General features: G+C 44.7%; 1 protein-coding gene and 2 pseudogenes across 1 annotated transcript; all 3 read left to right on the top strand.

Annotated features, from left to right (window-relative positions):
* The first annotated feature begins 3,179 nt into the window (after nucleotides 1–3,179).
* LOC136484155 (DNA damage-repair/toleration protein DRT100-like) lies at nucleotides 3,180–4,850 on the top strand. The gene has a single exon (XM_066481358.1). It carries the CDS (start codon nucleotides 3,339–3,341, stop codon nucleotides 4,536–4,538), a length of 1,200 nt encoding a protein of 399 aa, XP_066337455.1. The 5' UTR covers nucleotides 3,180–3,338; the 3' UTR covers nucleotides 4,539–4,850.
* A 4,123-nt stretch (nucleotides 4,851–8,973) lies between these two features.
* Nucleotides 8,974–10,572, top strand: LOC136480641 (glutathione S-transferase T3-like; annotated as a pseudogene).
* Nucleotides 10,573–11,051: 479 nt separating this feature from the next.
* LOC136484154 (uncharacterized) lies at nucleotides 11,052–12,266 on the top strand (annotated as a pseudogene).
* The last annotated feature ends 7,221 nt before the right edge of the window (nucleotides 12,267–19,487 follow it).

The following is a 19,487-nucleotide window of genomic DNA, read 5'->3' as shown; positions in this document are numbered from 1 at the left end:
TGTTTTACCCCCTAAACTTTCTAAAACCGTCTCTTTTACTCTCTGAGCGATTTTCAGCAGCGGATTTGCTACAGCAACAGCGGGCTTGCTACAGTAACGATGTGTTGCTACAGTAATGGTGTGTTTGGATTTCCTTTTTTATTTATTTTCGGTGAATTTTTTAAAAATCATAGTAAATCATAGAAAAATCATAAAATGAAAAATCTAATTTTGTTGGACTCCACGTGAGTAGATCTACATAGTGAATATATAATACGTTATGCTTTAGTACAAAATTTTTACTATAGCCTTAGATTAATTGGAAAATCAAATTTTGTTTGTAATTAATTGGAATAATTTATAGCTGCAGCTTCTATGGTCCAATTGTGGTGAAATTTTTATGGTACGCTAATTATTGTATGCTTGAACTATAATAAAAATTTTGTACTCATTGGACTATGTATAACTTAGTTATAGATAAATTCTAATTAATTACAGACAAAATTGAATTTTCCAACTAATCTAAAGCTACAAAAAACATTGTACTAAAGCATACCATATTATATATTCACTGTGTAGATCTACTCATGTGGAGTCCAATAAAATTAGATTTTTTATTTTATGATTTTTCTATGATTTTCAAAAATTCACCGAAAATAAATAAAAAAAGAAAAATTTGAACCCACCACACTGTAGCAAACTGCAGTTACTGTAGCAAATCGCCGCTGAAAACCGCCCAGAGGGTAAAATAGACGGTTTTAGAAAGTTCAGGGGGTAAAACAGACGGTTTCATAGTTGGGGGTGAAGTAGACCAAGTATGAAAGGGAGGGTTAAGTAGACTTTTTCCAGCAAACAAAGTTGTAGATGTTGAGCTGCAAAAACGGCTAGCGCTGATGCTGTTTTGGTGTGAGAGAAAAACATTATTATTTCACTGAAATGGTACGGCTGATAAGTTCATGCGAACGGGGCCATAGAGGCTGATAGATCTGGCACTAGTGGCCCTCATTCCCTACCCTACATGGCCAAATGCAGGAATATAAACAAGTGTATGTACCTGCAATATGTAACACGTAGGGAACAGAAGCTAATGCAGGTCTTATAGATGGAGGAAGACTAGACTACTACTATTAGTAGCCAATATTTGCACTTTTACTCCCTCTGTCCTTTGAATAAATAAATTGCTAGAGTTAACCGAATTTCTAGTAAAAACCGTTAAGATTTATGAGATCAAATCAATATTATTAGATTTATCATAGAATATATTTTTATAAGGTGCTCATTTTATGTCATAGATGTTGTTACTATTTTCTATAAAATTAGCAAACCCACCCGTTCCATCATCATCCCAATGAAACGACGGCCGCGATGCATGAGACTGTTGTCCAGACGAGAGAATTGGTTAGTGGTTCGGCTGCTCGAGCTACCATGTTAGATTGATGACGGTAGAGCTTCAAAAGTCATAGCTGAGAAGACATAATATATGGTCTGTATATTCCTTCTGTTTTTTTACATGTCATATTAGTCTGTTTTTTTTAACTATCATTTTTATAAAAAAAATTGTGTATGTTAACAATATAAGATTTATTTTTTTAGATTCACTATGAGAAATATCTTCACAATATATAGTTCACATGTTAAAAAAAATAGTTAAAATTAGGAATATTTAACTTAAAACAAACCTAATACGACAATGTACTCTCATGTGCAAAAAAGAATGGAAATCTGGAGAAGTCAAATAATCCTAAATTATAGAAAATAATATTAATATTGTATCTTAAAATAAATTATCAAAATATTTCCTTCAAAAAAAATTATCAAAATATATTCCATGATAAAATTATTAAACTCCAGAAGTGGGGAGGCTTTCCTACACCTTTCACTCTTTTCTTTTCTTTCCTTTTCTTTTCTTCAGGACCAATGGATTACTCCGTAGTATAGTACTCCTGTATACTCTGGAGAAGTTTCTTGTGGGCTCAGACCAGCTCCAGTGTGTATATCAAGGATTTGTTTGGTAGAGCTTTAAGAACAGCTTCTAGGATAAAACCAAAGAAGCTCTCTTAAATAGTTTTTTTTTTGTAAGAAGTGATTCTATGTTGATTTTGTGAATTGATGAAATGAACTAGGAAGCTAAAATCTGAAAAAGTAGCTTCTCAAAATTCATTAAACGCATAGAGTTACTGTATGCATGGATTTTATCCTATAGAATCGTAGAGAAGCTTTTTCAGCCGGAGAATCACTTTTCTCAATAAATTTAGCTTCCACGGAGTCTTATTTAGGCACCAAACCAAAAATAGAATTGTAGAGGAGCTCTACCAAACAAACCCTACAAATGCATAACCTTAGAATCTATAAGCACATGTAGCTTATTTAGGCACCGATGTAAAGAATAAACAAAAAAATCCTTTTGACCTAGCCATGGGAAGCGGATGAAGAAAGTTATTGGTGATAATACATTTGATTGCTCAATAAGGTTATACTAACGACATGATAAGAAATTATAGATTAGAGCAAATTCTACCTGTATGGGACTTGATGACCTGGCTTCCTTTGCTCCTTGTAGATTAGAATAAAACGCTAAACTTGCTCTCATAGCGGCCATGATGACATCCCCGTAGCCCCGGAAAGGTGCATTGCATGCAACGCACAACGCGCGAGACGACGGGACATTTGGATAAAGATGGCGGTCATGCCCTACTCCTAGCTCGCTACACCAACTTTTTGTCCCCTGCCTCCTGACGACTGGAATTGCTCCTACGAGTCGCCCATGGTTAGGGCAAAACAGAGCAGAACATGACAGGGGCAAGACGAAGATGCTGCTGCCTCCTGCCTGAAAGGTGAAAGCATGCCAAACACAATCCAAACCCCCGTCCCATCTTTTTGCATGCATGCTCGGCTCCCCAGGCGTGACGCATGGAGATTCGTGCTCGCGACCACAGTCACGGCCCCCACATGACAGCGACGGCGAGGCGCACGAGCTGTGACCGTCCTTGGCCAGCTGGCTCCTGCGGCTTGCCATCTGTTTCTGCGGCGCGCTGCCCTGCAACTGCAACTGCAACTGGGTAAAAGCGCCACCGCCGGCCCACTGCACTCCCTCCGAGTCCTCCACCCCGCACGGCTTCCGGTGCACGGGCTCGCCCAGTGATGCCTGACGCTGCCATGTGGGACCCGAGGTAGCCGGGAGCCGGACGTCTGTGTGAGACCCCTTCGCCTAGCAGGGCCCCACCGCCTCGGCCGCACGAGCTTCAAAGCAGAGTCCCTTGTCCCGCATCCCCCAAGCTCACCAGCCGCCACCACCCCACTCCGCTGCCACTGCCGCTTGCTGCTATCACCGCCGCCGCCACGCCTAATCCAGCGAGGCCATGGCCTCGCGCCTCCTGCCGCCGGCGCTCGCGCCGCTGCTCCTCCTCCTCTCGGCGGCGGCGTCGCCCGCGGCCGAGGCGACGCTGCACCCGGTGGACTACCTGGCGCTGCAAGCCGTGCGGCGGGCGCTGACGGACCTCCCAGGCTCCCGCTTCTTCGCCTCCTGGGACTTCACAGGCGACCCCTGCTTGTTCGCGGGCGTCTCCTGCTCCGCGGACGGCCGCGTCACCACACTCGCCCTCGGCGACCCGCGCGCGGGCGCGCCGGGCCTCGCCGGCACCTTCCCGTCCGCGGCCATCGCCACGCTCCCCGCGCTGACCTCGCTCTCCCTCGTGCCGGGCCGCGTCACGGGGACGCTATCCCCGGCCGTCACCTCCCTGCCCGCGCTCCGCTTCCTCGCGCTCGCTGGGAACCTCCTCTTCGGCGACCTCCCGGCGTCCTTCGCGCCCGCGCTCCGCACCGTCGACCTCAGCAAGAACGGGTTCACGGGGCGGGTACCCGCGTCGCTGCTCCAGCTGCGGGTCCTGCGGACGCTCGTCCTCTCCCACAACGCGCTCTCCGGCGAGATCCCGCGGGCGGTGAGGTCCCCGCTGCTCCACCTCGACCTCCGCAGCAACCGCCTGTCGGGCGGGGTCCCGCCGCTGCCGGGCACCCTGGTGTACCTCTCGCTGGCGGGGAACCGGCTCTCCGGCCCCGTCGGGGGCGTGCTGCGGCGGCTGCCCAGGCTGTCGTTCGTCGACCTCGGACGGAACTTGTTCTCCGGCGAGGTGCCCGGGGAGGTGTTCGCGTTCAGCCGGATCGGGTACCTGCAGCTGCGGAAGAACTCCTTCTCGGGGGAGCTCCGCCCGGCCGGGCGCGTCCGGCCGGGCGCCACCGTGGACCTCAGCCACAACGCGCTCTCCGGCCGCGTCCCGCCCGAGCTCGCCACGGCAAGCGCGGTGTACCTCAACGGCAACCGGTTCGCGGGCGAGGTGCCGCGGCAGGTGGCCGCGGCGGCCGAGGCGGGGCGGATGCGGGTGCTCTTCCTCCAGGACAACTTCCTCACGGAGATCGCTGTGGGTGGCGTCCCGGCCAGCGCCGCCGTGTGCGCGCACTGGAACTGCGTCGCGCCGCCGCCGGCTGTCGTCGCCGCCTGCCCTGCCAAGGGCGGCAGGGGACGCCGCCGGCCACAGACGCAGTGCCGCGGCCGGAGGGGGTGAGTTCTTCTTCACACACAACCTACCGAGAAGGGGTTTTGGCTGGGTTTAGTGGGTAATGATGATGGTCAGAAGGTCTCATGGCTCATGAGACCCACAACCTCAAGTGATTAGTAATAATTCTTGTTAAATTTTTGCGGTTAATTCTGAGATATAGGGCTGTGATTTTGTTGGTTGGACACGTGGACGGCGGATGATGTCGATGTCTGTGGTTGGAGATTACTACTACATAGGAAAAGTTTGTGTAAAGGAAAAGTTAGAATTAAGGTGCTTCATGTTGTTTGGTCTCAACTCCGAAATCAAATGAAAACCCACAATTTCTACTTTGCCATTTGTGTTGATATTGGGATCAATTTGCAGGAAATTGTTTGCCCCAGACATTATCTTATCCTTATGAATCCATATCAAGTTTGCTCCACATAATCCATAGCCATCTCAATTCACACAGCATCTATTTTGCCAATGTCAAGTGGATTCATACACTGAAGACAGAGTCAAGATACTATATTTCTTTTTCTGCACCTTTCCACAAAATGTTCAGTTCAGCTAAGTGACTTGTATTTATACTGAGATTACCTGGTACTCAAATTGAACAGGCCAGCGTTTTGCATCATACTTGATTCATGCAAAATTTTGCTGCATATAATACACAGTGTGTCATAGCTGCTTATGAATTCTGTTGTGTGGTCTCCAACCAAATGACAACCCGCAAATTTGACCTATACTGACTTCTTTACAGGACAGAGTCCTTGACAACTCATTCTCTTCTTTTATTTCGTTCCAACTTTCATCTTTCCAATTGTCCGTTGTATCTGATGCATTTCCACTGTGAATGGTAAAATTGAACACTGAAGACAGAGTCAAGATACCATATTTCTTTTCTCCACAAAGTTCAGTTGAGCTAAGTGACTTGTATTTATATTGAGATTATTAGGTACTCAAAATGAACAGGTCAGCGTTCTGCATCAGTCTTGATTCATGCAAAATTTTGCTGCATCTAACTCATAGCGTGCCACAACTGCTTATGAAGGGCATGTTCGCTGGTTGGTTTCTGGGCTAGTTTGGATTGGCTGGTGCTGGTTTGTTGTGAGAGGAAAATACCGTTGGCTGGCTGAAACTAACAAGCGAACAGGCTGGAATTCTGTTCTGTGGCCTTGAACCTGTTTGCAGGACAGAGTCGTTGATTCAAATGAAATTCTGCTCCAAACGTTTCATAAACATGACAACTCGTTCTGTGCTTTGATTGCTTCCCTGCTTTCATCTTTCCAATTCTCCGTAGTATCTGATGCATTTCTGCTGTCAATGGTAAAGCAAATGTAAGAGCTCTGTTAAGCTGTAATAACAGAGATGGTTGTTCGTGAACTCTTATTGTGTGGTCCAAACAAAACTACTGCCCACATCTGTACTGATGTTGAGGTTATTCCATATCGAAATTCGGCAGGACAGATACTACTAGTACATACAATCTGTAGTTCATACGGAGCTCTGCTCCAGAAACGCGTCTATTGGCAGCAATGTCCACTGGATCCATACATACAGTGAAGGATACTGTCTTATCTTTCTTTCTTTTTTGGAAGAAGCTGGGAATTGACAAGAACGATCTTGTGCTACAGTCAGTCAGTCATCCATCTCCATATCGGATTCTATGTAGTGCCTCCTGCAATGCAAAGTTGCAAACCTGTCTGTCTGTGAGTCTGTCTTGTTCTTAGTAGTAGTAAGACCTTTTTAACCTTTTGATAGAAAAAAAGCAAGTAGCAGAGCAGTACATACAGTACTTACTAGTAGAGAACAAAAGTGGCAGATTCGGCCCAGAATCTCTGGGAATCCGAGGGATTCATAGCTCAGACCCGTACCAAATCATGCTGTAAGCTGCAAGTAATCCGGCTCTCAGTGTCTCAGCGAGCACATCACCGTGGTAATTATAAACATGCAGCAACTTTTCACCCTCCCCCTCTCTCCCCAGCTCCTAATCATGACCTCAAATCTTTATTTTCCCCTGTTGGCAAGCAGGCAGGAATGATGCCAGCATAGTTGCCTACGCCTAGCTGAAGCCTTTTTGCTCTTGGGTAGTAGTAGTATATGCACAAGACAAAATGTTTCTCTTGAGGCATGTGGCGACATGGCTTTGTTCCGCATCATTGGCCATGCTGCTGCCATTGTGCCTGAGAGGAGCAAGCTATCATGATTCATGATCCTTGGGCCGTTGGCGTCCATGGCGACAACCCTCCGAAGTGCAGGATCAATTAGAGGATGGATGGATCGGCCAGGCTAATGGGCTGTGCTAGAGGCTAGAGCTGGAGCTGGACGCTGCTGCTATCCTACTACACTGCAGCTTCAGTAATCAGAAATTCCGAATTCAGAACCAGCGAGGCAGTCCACTGGCTGAACTTTGGTTCTGCGTTTGCCCTGTTTCGGTTCTGCCTGCGTCCCCTCCGAGAACCGCTAGCTCAGGGGCCTTGTTTGCTATCTTGTACGTACACTCGTGAATCTTGTCAGTATACTCGGAGGCTCCGATGGATGGATGTGTAGCAGCAGTGTATATTTGGTATTTTAGCCTTTTTCATGCCTATGTTTTTCATGCAAATAGACCATTGGTGAACAAACACTATTGTTGAGGAACAAATTTCTTACGAATATTGAGACCTTTTTCTTTTCTTTTCTGGTAAGCTGAAACAAATTCCTCCAGAAGCTTGAACAATTTCCATACCATCTTTGAACATTTTGTCTGAACCTACACCACTTTTCCCCTCAATCTGAAACATTTTCTCTTATATCAGAACACAATTTTCTTGTGAAGCGTAGGAACACATCTTGTAAACTTGGAAACACGGCTTTCTTGTAAGCTGCAGTAAATATGCCATCAAGCTAGGGTATTCTTCCTTTGAACCTAGAACAACTTTCACATGCAAGCTAGAATAACTTTGTTTCAATCCTGGAACAATTTTCTTCTGGTTAACTTAGAATATTGTTCTTGTGGAACAACCAAAAAGTTCTAGCTTCATTGAAGAACGGTTTCTAGAAAATAATATGAACACAATATACTAAATTGGGGACTTTTTAAGTGTTTTTTTGTGTAACATAGACACAATGGTACATAATCATAATCTAATTCATTACTAAAAAAACGATTTTTAGACGTGCCCCTTTTGTTTCTAGAGATAACTCTATCAAGGTTTTAGAGACAACCACCCTCTGGAAATCGATTTCTAAAGATATGTGGTGTTTCTGGCCACATTTAAAATTAACTCTATTTCTTGAATAGTTGAACACACCAGCCATATATTTATATCAAAGTTATAGAGCTCAAAGAGATTTATAATTTTATAATTGACTTTTTTTATTTGAAATCATTTAGAGTAATTTCTCATATTTCCAAATTTATTTTTTGAAATATTTCAAACAACCTCAGATGTAGAAACACCCGACACCAAAATTATAGTGCTCGATGCGACCTAAGACTTTATAGTTTAATTTTTTATTAAAAATCATTTAGGGCCAAAATATTCACTACAAAATTTCTGAAAGTTAATACAAAAGGTGAAAAGGATAGTATCCTACTCTATGACAGAAGTGAGACTTTAGGTCCTAGGTTGATCCCCACAATCTGCTTGCCCGTGAGGGGTTGTCTATTGTTTGCCCGATTTGTAATTTCTAAAAAATGGTTTCTAGAGTCAGATTATGTTTCAGACCGCCTCTAGAAGGCCAATTCCCTCGAATGGTTGAATATGTACTTATAGATATAGTGAATAACAACCACCTCTAAATATGTTTTTAACACAGTGTCTAAAAACTATGATCATTTTACCATCTTATTATTTAAGCTTCTAATTTGTAGTAGTTTATACTCGGCCTCATTAGTCACTCCATTTCGTGATCACGAGTGCTTATATTATATTAAGAGCTCCGAGTTTTAGTTTGATTCTAGGCTCCCGAAAATTTAGTACCAGTAGGTCCGTTTGGATACAACTAAGTACTCTATCTGTTCCAATGTCTAGATACATAGCAAAATAAATGAATCTTGAAAATGCCAAAACATCTTAGAGCAAGTATAATAACGTTTTTAGCCGGCTGGGAGGAGTCCACATCGACACAGAAAAGGGCCACGTCGGAGAGAGATTACGGAGCGAACGTTTCCCATCTCGCCCGCCTGCAGCTCATGGTCTGAGAAAAAAAATTATTTCTCGCAGCCGTCTCCCAGCTCGCTATCAGCGAGAAGCAGACGCTTCGCTCTCCCGTCTCTCCCCTTCCCGATCCCGTGCTCCACACCATCTCTCTCGGCGCCAAATCGGCATGCTCTTCCGCCAAATTGCTTCCCCGTGCGCCAGATTGGTTGTTTGCGCGCCAAATCGAACAATTTAAGCCTCAATTCCTCCCCAATCCACCTCTCTCCCAAACCCTAGACACCACACCCACTGGCCGCCGCCGTTGCCTGTGCGAGATGAGTAAGAAATCGAAGAGAACCTCTGCGCCGGCACCTATGGAGATTCCCCGGCCGGTGGTTCAGCCTGTTGGCGCCCCAGGCACTCAGCCCGTTCAACCAGCATCCATCCCTTCCATGTTCGGACCCGGCATGTGGTGTCCGCCTCGCCCGCCGCAGTGTTTGCCTCCTTCATCCGCACCATACTGGTTCGGTGGCGGCATACAGCAACCAGGCGTGGCAGGTTCGTCAGCTCATCAACCAGGCATGGCTGGTTCGTCAACTCAAGGGGCTTGGTGGACACCTGCTGTTGCTGGTATTGGTGGCTCAAGGCATTCTTGGCCTATGGCTGACAGTCAAGAAGATTCTGATGTGCTAGTATGGTACGTGATCCATTCTTGATTAATATTGTTTTGTGGCCCTTTTAAGTATTCTTAGTTATTTAATTTTGTACTAGTCTATTTTGCTCTGTAATTAGATGGCTTATATTTCATATGAGAGACTTCTGCAACAAAAATGATGCATATTTTTTTCTAGCAATATTTGTGGTGTTTCTTATCTAGCCTAGATGTCTGCGCGATCCCTCGTGGTCTGATCAGGAGATTAGTTAGTTTATATTTATTTTTGGCAGGGCTAATCTAGTACACAAGAATTCAGTATTCATATTTATTTTTGACAGGGAATTAGATTCTCACCCTCCTGGTGGTTTTGTTAATATGTTGAAGAGCACACCACAAGTTGCAAGCAATAGGACCGTATCACAGGCAATCCATATTGATAGTGACAACAATGATGCTGATCACAGTAGGTCTGAAAAGCGCTTGACATGGACAAAAGAGGAGGATCTTAAATTGGTAAGTGTTTTTTTAATTAAAAGGCATTATGCGTTACATTGCTAGCACACACATCAATTGACATCTATTGATAATGTTGCAGGTTAGTGCTTGGCTGATGAATTCAAATGATCCCATCCAAGCCAATTATAAGAAGAATGATCAGTACTGGAATGGTGTTGTTCAAGGTTTTAACAGAACCGTCCCAAAAAATTGAGTCAGATCAGCTAAGCAAGTAAAGGATCATTGGTGGAGAATTAAGCTAAAGGTTGGTTGGTTTTGTGCTAACTGGAAGGAGGCTGATTCTATGTGGGGTAGTGGTGAATCAGAAGATGATGTAATGAAGAAGGCACTGGCAAGTTACGAAGAAGATCACAAAAAAGATGGTACATTTGCGTATAGGCATTGTTGGGAAGTTCTTTCCAAGGAACCAAAATGGGAAGCCTATTTGGAACACCTTAAAGATCTAGAGCCAGAGAAGAGAAAGTTTAGTGTTGATGAGGAAGTGGAGCAGCGGTTCTCTCTGGATGATGTTAGAGATGAACGACCAATGGGGGGCAGGAAAGCTAAAGAGCTGCGCAAGAAAAAGAAAAAGGACCAGCCTTCTATAATAGATATCGAAGATGAGCTTCACAGCTTTTTAGATGCTCAAAAAGCTGCAAATGAAGGGCGTACAGAGATGTTAGAAACACAAAGGCGTGTGTCTAGTGAGAAGCTTGAATCTCGGAGGCTTGCTCACCTTGCAGCAAAAGAAAACAAGGAGGCAGTTATGCTAGAAACATATTGATCGTTACTGACGCAAGACACAACTGGAATGGATGAAGATGTGAAAGCCGAGCATGTGTTGGCATTGAGGTGCCTGAGGGAGAGCTTATTTAAAAAAAATGACTAAGGTATTCCTTACGGTTCCATTTATTATACTTAATGATTACTATGCTGAAAATGTGGACTGTTAGCATGCAGTCCAGATACCCATACACGTAGTCAATACTCCAGATAACCATACTACAATTAAATTGCATGTAACTACAATGCAGTGCAGAACTACAACACGTATCAGAACACTCTATATAATCCCCTCATCTTTCTATTCTGGCTGCAAAACTGAGTTTCTCTCCTCGTGCTCTCTGATCTTCCTACTCAGCCCAAACCATGTCAGATTCATACTCATACTCAGATGATTCTGATGAGCTAGCCCCTTCCAAAATCCTTGAAAAGCATGTTGCCGAGCAGAGCGTCCTCGACTCCTTTGCTAGGAGTCTTGCAATGAAGTTCAAGCCTGCCTTCTCGGGTGGGGTACCTCAGCGACAATATGGTCATAGAAAGAGCATCCGGAGAGATCATGCAGGTGCCCATGAGCGTCTTGTAGCGGACTACTTTGCTGAAGAACCACTCTACCCCGAGAGTATGTTCCGTACTAGATTTCGTATGAATAGGACCTTCCTAAGAATTGTGGATGCCCTTGGTCAGTGGAATCCCTATTTTACTTATAAGGCAGATTGTGCTGGTCGAATAGGGCTCTCACCACTGCAGAAGTGTACAGCAGCCATGTGCATGCTGCCTTATGGCAGTCCTGCAGATGCTCTTGATGAGTACTTGAAGATTGGAAAGTCCACTACATTACAGTGCTTGGACAAGTTTGCACGAGGGGTGATTGAGGTGTTTGGTGGGGAGTACTTGCGACGCCCCACACGTGAGGATGTTGAGAGAATACTCTAGGTTAACGAGTCTCGTGGTTTCCCTGGAATGCTAGGTATCATAGATTGCATGCATTGGCGTTGAGAGAATTGTCCTTTAGCTTGGAGGGGTCAATTCACCCGTGGTGATTATGGAGTTCCAACTATAATCCTAGAAGCCGTTGCTTCCCATGACCTTCATATTTGGCATGCATTCTTTGGAGTTGCTGGGTCAAACAATGACCTTAATGTGCTGAACCAGTCCCCACTTTTTCTTGATGCCTTAAAAGGAGAAGCCCCTCAAGTTCAGTTTTCAGTCAATGCCAATGAGTATAGAACTAGTTATTACCTTGCTGATGGTATATATCCAGAATGGGCAGCCTTCATGAAGTCAATAACACTTCCCCAAACAGAGAAGCATCAGTTGTTTGCTGAGCATCAAGAAGGGGCAAGGAAAGATGTGGAGCGTGCTTTTGGGGTATTGCAGTCCCGTTTTTCCATTGTTCGTCGTCCTGGACGCCTATGGAAGAGAAAGAGTATTGGAAGGATCATGCTAGCTTGTGTGATTCTCCACAATATGATAGTGGAAGATGAAAGAGAGGATGTTAAAATTCATATTGACTTGAATGAGAATCCAGGGGCATCCTTTGCTCTACCTCCTGAAGTGAACACTAGTCGTAATCCATGCTTTGCCGATGTCATGCATAGAAAAGCTGCTATCCGAGATCGTCCACAGCATACCCAGCTTAAAAATGATCTCATTGAGCACATTTGGCGCAAGTTCGGAAATAGGCAACGTAACTAGTCATGGTAGAATTCTGAAACCTGCATGTTTCTGTTGTTTTTTTCCCTTCATAGTGAGAACTAACATGATGTCTTACATGTATTTTTCCAGGAATCAAGACTGGGCATGGTGTACTGAATGCTGCAGATGCTACTTGCAGGTATCCACTCTAAAATTCTGAACATGTTGTCTTGAACGTATTTGATCCACACTTGTCCACAAACTTGAACTTTTCTAGCTAATTTTCAGGACCCATATGTTTAACTTTGACACTATTATGCTTGCAGTGTTGTCACTTGATGCAAATGTGCTGGCTGCTCCATTCTACCGAAGTTGCTTCTATCTCCGTCGTCTAGATCTATGTGCTAGCAAACTCTTGCTTGAACTTATCAATGTGCTAGTTAATGAACTTATTTAGTATGGCTTGGTTGATGTTGTTTCACTAGTTGGAGAAAAAAAATTCTCTGAAGTTCTGTGGATCTCATTTCAGTATACAGTCATGTCTTGGCTTAGTATTTTTTATTTATCCACCTGTTTCCGTCATATTATTATTGTTTGGTGAATGGCTACAAAGATATCTATCACAGCTGATGGCATGTACATGGGCTTCTACATGTTGACATTAAATGCTTGTATTTTTATTATAGTACACCTCTCAGCCGGCTCACTGTACAGGTTGACTGTATGATTAGCTGCAAGTGACATGGCAGCTTCTCTCAGCCGGCAGTGGGCTAAACCATTAGCCTTGCTCTTATAGTTTAGGACGGATGAAGTAAAAACTAAGGTGAATTCTTATAGTACGACCATGGAAATCCATGGTACAGGCTCATATGTGAGGGACTCGTACTCTGGGCCCGGACTCCACTCGGAATTCACACATGGCGGCCTCTGCCTCTCCGATATATAGAGGGTCAGTAAATAAATACGGGAAACATCTCCATTGGCTCGTCGCTCATCCTTCGCGGCGTCGTTGTAGCATAGCAACTCTCCCGTCCATCTCCATCGAACAGCCCACCACGTCGAGCGCGCCCGCCTGATTACTTGATCGGATCTATGGACTCCAGCGACGCCGCCAGCACGCTTGATTACATGACCGGATCGATGGTCTCCACCAACGCCGCTGCGCCAGCCATCTCCCGGATCGCGCCAAGGCTGCCGCCGCGTGTATTTCAGCCGTCTCCGCCACCAGCGCCACCACTGGTGGACCTAGTAGGTTTTCAGATCAGGCCGGTCACAGCGGCGAACATGGAGTCGGAGATGGACGCCATCGCCTCCCTGCTCACGACGTACCCCATCATCACCATCGACGCAGAGTACGCGGTCGCCGTCCATCACCGCCCGTCCGCGGCGTCGCTCACTCCGCGCACTAGTAGAGAACAGACCTTTGATCCTCAGTCAAAATGAGCTCTAGTCCCGGTATTTTTTGCGTCCGAGACTAGAGAGACCTTTAGTCCCGGTTGGTGGCTCCAACCGGGACTAAAGGTCCCTGCCCAACGCCCACTGCGCCAGACAGAGATGGCAGGGACCTTTAGTCCCGGTTGGAACCACCAACCGGGACTAAAGGTAGACTTTTACTCCTGGTTGGTGGTTCCAACCGGGAGTAAAGGTCTACTCCCGAGCCGTGGCTGCGCCGGGGGTTAGAAAGTTACCTTTAGTCCCGGTTGGAGCCACCAACCGGGACTAAAGGTCCCCCCTTTATATCCCGGCCGTCTCCTTCTTCCTCCTCAAGCCCGAGCTCAGCACATTTTGAAGCTCACTGCACTAGTGTTCTTGCTTCCTCCCTCCATTGTTTCTCCATCCATTCTTCGATTCCTCCGTCGATTTCTTTGATTCCTCCGTCGATTCTTCAGTTGTAAAGGTTACCAATCTCATACTCTCATTTTTCATCATTGGCTTATCTCATATTGTTCACTATATATATATTGTTTTTATGGTGTTTTTTTTATTTGTAAACAATTTGAGCTCAAAATAACTTATAGTTTGCATATTTGGATGAAGAAATGTTAAAGTAGGTATTTAAAATTAGTATTCACTTTTTATTTCTAGCATGCATAGCACACTTCATTGTTTAGAGATATACATAATTTTATAGTTTCTTAATTTTATTTGTTTATAAAATGAGAAATTTATAGTGTATTAAAAAATGAGTATAGAGAGTAGATGACAACTGCTTCCGGGTCCTCGGCCTCTCATGGGTTTCCAAAGCGACTTAGTCCGGGCCTCCCTCTCATTCCATGCGGCAAGTGTCGTGATGAGACGAAGATTGTGATGGAGTACCGAGTGAAGAAGGAGGGTCCCAACAAGGGTCGTATCTTCTACAAGTGTCCAGATCGCAATGTGAGTTATTTTATCGTATTTTATGATTATGGTTAGTTTATACCTATTTTCATGATGATTGTGATTAAAGTTCTAATTTTTTGTTTTAATTTCAGTGGGATGGCAGTGGACGATGTTCAGACTTCTACTGGGAGGAAGAATATGTTGAATTCGTGCAAAAATATCTTGCACAACAGGCAGATACGGCGGCTAATGAGGCAGTGATCCAGCCAAAGAAGCCTAAAGATGTTGCACAATTAGGGATCTGTCTGTTTTAGTTGAGATTGGTCGCGAAATCCTTGTGCTCCTGAAATGTATTTTAGCTTTAGTTCTTTTAGTGGTAGTTGGGATTGTCTACATGGTAGCGATGCTTTCATAAATTTGTACCTTTTGTAGTGGCACGCATGTTGTATAAATAATTAATTATGATCTAGGTTTTAATATGGTATTTATGTCATGTAATGCAGATGAGCCGGCATTGGATGTACAATGCTGATCGCCGCTCCCAAGAGTTCATTGACGGCGTGCATTCTTTGTTACGTGCGGCCGAGGCAAACAAACGCGACAGTTTTATATGCTGCCCATGTGCCATATATAAGAATACAGTGGAATATCCTTGCCCAAGGACTCTTCAGTCACACTTGTTCAAGTCGGGTTTCATGCCAAACTATATTTGTTGGACGAAGCACGGAGAAACAGGCGTTGTAATGGAAGAAGGTGAAGAACAATGGGACAACAATGATATTATTCCCGATGGTGCGTGCTTCAATGATACTGCAATGGGAGAAGCTGAAGAAGAGGTAGCCACAGAAGATGAGCCTGCTGATGATCTTTGTCAGGTCATTCGTGATGCACAAAGAGAATGTGAAAGTGAAAAGGAGAAGATCAAGTTCGAGCGGATGCTAGAAGATCACAAGAAATTGTTGTACCCAACTTGTGATGCAGGGCAGAAAAAGTTGGGAACCACACTAGAATTGCTGCAATGGAAGGCAAAGAATGGTGTATCTGACAAGGGATTTCGAGAGTTACTAAAAATCCAAAAGAAGATGCTTTCGAAGGACAATGAATTGCCCGCCACTACCTACGAAGCAAAACAAGTTGTCTGTCCTATGGGGCTAGAAATCGAGAAGATACATGCATGTCCTAATGACTGCATCCTCTACCGTGGCAAAGAGTACGAGAAATTGGATGCATGCCCGGTATGCCATGCATCGCGGTATAAGATCAGGCGAGATGACCCTGGTGATGTTGAGGGCGAACGTCCGCGGAAGAAAATCCCTGTCAAGGTTATGTGGTATGCTCCTATAATGCCACGCTTGAAACGTCTGTTCAGAAACAAAGAACATGCAAAATTGTTGCGATGGCACAAAGAAGACCGTAAGGTAGACAATATGTTGAGACACCCTGCTGATGGGTCCCAGTGGAGAGCAATCGACAGAGAATTCCCGGAGTTTGCAAATGACGCAAGAAACTTAATGTTTGCTTTAAGTATAGATGGTATCAATCCTTTTGAAGAGCAGAACAGTAGTCATAGCACTTGGCCTGTTACTCTAAGTGTCTACATCCTTCCTCCTTGGTTATGCATGAAGCGTAAGTTCATTATGATGCCTGTGCTCATCCAAGGCCCGAAGCAAGCTGGCAATGACATCGATGTGTACCTGAGACCACTTATTGACGAACTTCTCATTTTGTGGAATAAAGAAGGTGTACGTGTGTGGGATGAGTACAAACAGGAACACTTTGATCTGCGAGCATTGTTGTTCGTAATAATCAATGATTGGCCTGCTCTAAGTAATCTTTCAGGATAGTCAAACAAGAGATATAATGCATGCACACACTGCTTCGGTGATATTAGAGGTGTATTCTTGAAAAAATGTCGAAAGGTCGTGTACCTTGGCCATCGTCGATTTCTTCCTGCAAATCACCCCGTAAGAAAGAAAGGCAAGCATTTTAAAGGGAAGGCAGACCACCTGACCAAGCCTCGCAATCGAACCGGTAAGGATATACTCGATATGGTCAATGATGTGAAAGTCGTCTTTGGAAAAGGACATGGCAGCCAACCTGTTCCAAACGACACTAACGGTCACGCACCCATGTGGAAGAAGAAGTCCATATTTTGGGACCTACCCTATTGGCAAGTCCTAGAGGTTCGCAGCTCAATCGACGTGATGCACCTGACGAAGAATCTTTGTGTGAACCAGCTAGGCTTCATGGGTGTGTATGGAAAGCCTAAGGACACATTTGAAGCACGACAGGACCTGCATTGTTTGAGAGAAAGAGACAACCTACATCCAGAGAAGACAGATGATGGACGCCATTACTTACGTCCTGCTAGCTACACTCTAAGCAAAGAGGAGAAGGAAATCATGTTTGAATGCTTAAACAACATCAAGGTACCATCTGGATTCTCCTCGAATATAAATGGTATTATAAATGTGCCAGAGAAGAAATTCTGTAACTTAAAATCCCATGACTGTCATGTTCTCATGACGCAATTACTTCCAGTTGCATTAAGAGGAATTCTACCTCTAAATGTACGTCTAGCCACCGTGAAGCTATGTGCATTCCTCTATGCAATTTCTCAGAAGGCAATTGATCCAACTAATCTAGCTAAACTATAGAATGATGTGGTTCAATGTCTCGTCAGCTTTGAGTTGGTGTTCTCTCCTTCCTTCTTTGATATCATGACACACCTCCTAGTTCACCTAGTCAAGGAGATTTTCATTCTCGGTCCTGTGTTCCTACACAACATGTTTCCCTTAGAGAGATTTATGGGAGTCCTGAAGAAATATGTTCACAACCGTGCTCACCCAGAAGGAAGCATCGCCAAGGGCTATGGAACAGAAGAGGTCATTGAGTTCTGTGTTGACTTTATTCTCGACCTTGACTCGATTGGTGTTCCTGAATCGAGACATGAGGGGAGACTAAGCGGAAAGGGGACACTAGGGAGGAAAACATATATTGGTACGGAGGATGATTATTTCAATAAAGTGCACTACACAGTTCTACAGAACTCCTCTTTGGTAGATCCGTATATTAAGACACATAAGGATCTCTTATGATCCGAGTTTCCAGGGAAGACTGAAGCTTGGAGTACGCGTAAGCACATGGAAACTTTCGGCGGTTGGTTGCGAAAAAAATGTCAAGGTGATGAGAGCATCCATGAGCAACTATATTTATTGGCTATGCAACCATCATGGCATATCGTCACATACAAAGGGTACGAGATAAATGGGAACATATTCTACACAGTAGCCCAAGATAAAAGGAGTACCAACCAAAACAGTGGTGTCCGCATAGATGCCACAGACCCGAATGGGAATAAGCAGACACATTATGGCCGCATAGATAAAATATGGGAACTAGAATATGCACCTACTTTGAAGATCCCATTGTTCAAGTGCCAATGGGTCAAGGTGACCGGAGGCAGGGTAACAGTAGACAACGAGTATGGAATGACAACAGTAGACCTTAGTAATATTGGGTACAAAGACGAACCATTCGTCCTTGCCAAGGATGTGAATCAGGTGTTCTATGTCAATAATATGTCTACCAAACCAAAAAGAGAGAAAAATGATAATGACTCAACCAAAGAGCCAAAGCGCCACATAGTTCTTTCAGGGAAAAGAGTCATCGTGGGAATTGAGGACAAGTCGGACATGTCAGAAGATTATGAAAAGGATGACCAAATTCCACCCTTCAAAGTGAACAAAGACCCTAGCATCTTGGTAAATGATGAGGACACTTCATGGTTACGACGCGATTATAACCAAAGGACATACGTAAAGAAAAAGTTCACTGCTGTGCCCACTTGATGATATAGTGATTTAATGTAGTGTGTGTTTGAGATATTATGTAATAATTGTAAATTTAGATGTTTATTATGTCGTGTTTTAAATTAAATCAATGTTTGATTTGGTGGGATTTCTCTCTCGAAAAGTTAAATTAGGATATTGAGTGATGAAAAATTAAAATATTAACATTAAAATGATGTGAAAACAAATTTCCTGTCCAAAACCAATAGTTTTAATAATTTTAATTAAACACTACATTTTTGCATTAACGAAATAATAAATATTAGTTACATTATGTTTTATAATTATAACAAAAAATAAAAAAAGTTAGGTTATAGATTTTTCCTATGTGCAATAAAGAAAAAGAAAATCCATATTTTTAACAAAATAATTTTATGCCTTTTATTTAATTTACTATGTATTTAACAAGACTATTGCATTTCTATTAAAAAAATTTGCTCAAAACAGGCGGGTAACGAAACTGCAGCCCACCTTTACTCCCGGGTGGGAAGCCCACCCGGGAGTAAAGGTGGGCTGCAGTTTCATGGTCCACCAAAAAAACCTTTACTCCCGGTGCGTATTACCAACCGGAGTAAAGGTAAACCTTTGCTCCCGGTGCGTGTTACCAACCAGGAGTAAAGGTACTCCCGGTTGGCAACACGCACTGGGACTAAAGGACCTTTACTGCCGGTGGGGGGGCTGGCACCGGGAGTAAAGGGGTGTGGCATATATATGCCAGTGCCCAAACCCTCGTTGCCCCATCTTCTTCCTTGCCCACGCCACCGGCCCGCCACACCGAGGGACGCTGCCGCCACCCCGCCCGACGCCGGTCGTACGCCACCGCTCGCGCTTCAGCGTTCACTGCCCGATGCACCACGACCCCATCAACCGCGCGCGCCCGCCCTCCACCACGCACGCCCGTCGCGCACCTCGTCGTTGGCCCTCCACCGCGCGTTCCTCGTGCCACCCTCTCACCGGCACGCAGACGACCTCGTGCGGCGCCACGCTGCTGCCCTACCTGGCCCGTGCTCTGGGCCACACCGTCCAGCCGCGTTTGACCGCAAGGCCCCGACGTCGGTCTGCCACCGCGCCGATCACGGGCCGGCCCGCTCTGCTGGCGCCGACCACCGCC

Source organism: Miscanthus floridulus, chromosome 9 (assembly GCF_019320115.1).
Source record: "Miscanthus floridulus cultivar M001 chromosome 9, ASM1932011v1, whole genome shotgun sequence".
Classification (NCBI taxonomy): Eukaryota; Viridiplantae; Streptophyta; class Magnoliopsida; order Poales; family Poaceae; genus Miscanthus; species Miscanthus floridulus.
Note: the sequence above shows the minus strand (reverse complement) of the source record. Positions and strands in the feature narration are given on the sequence as shown.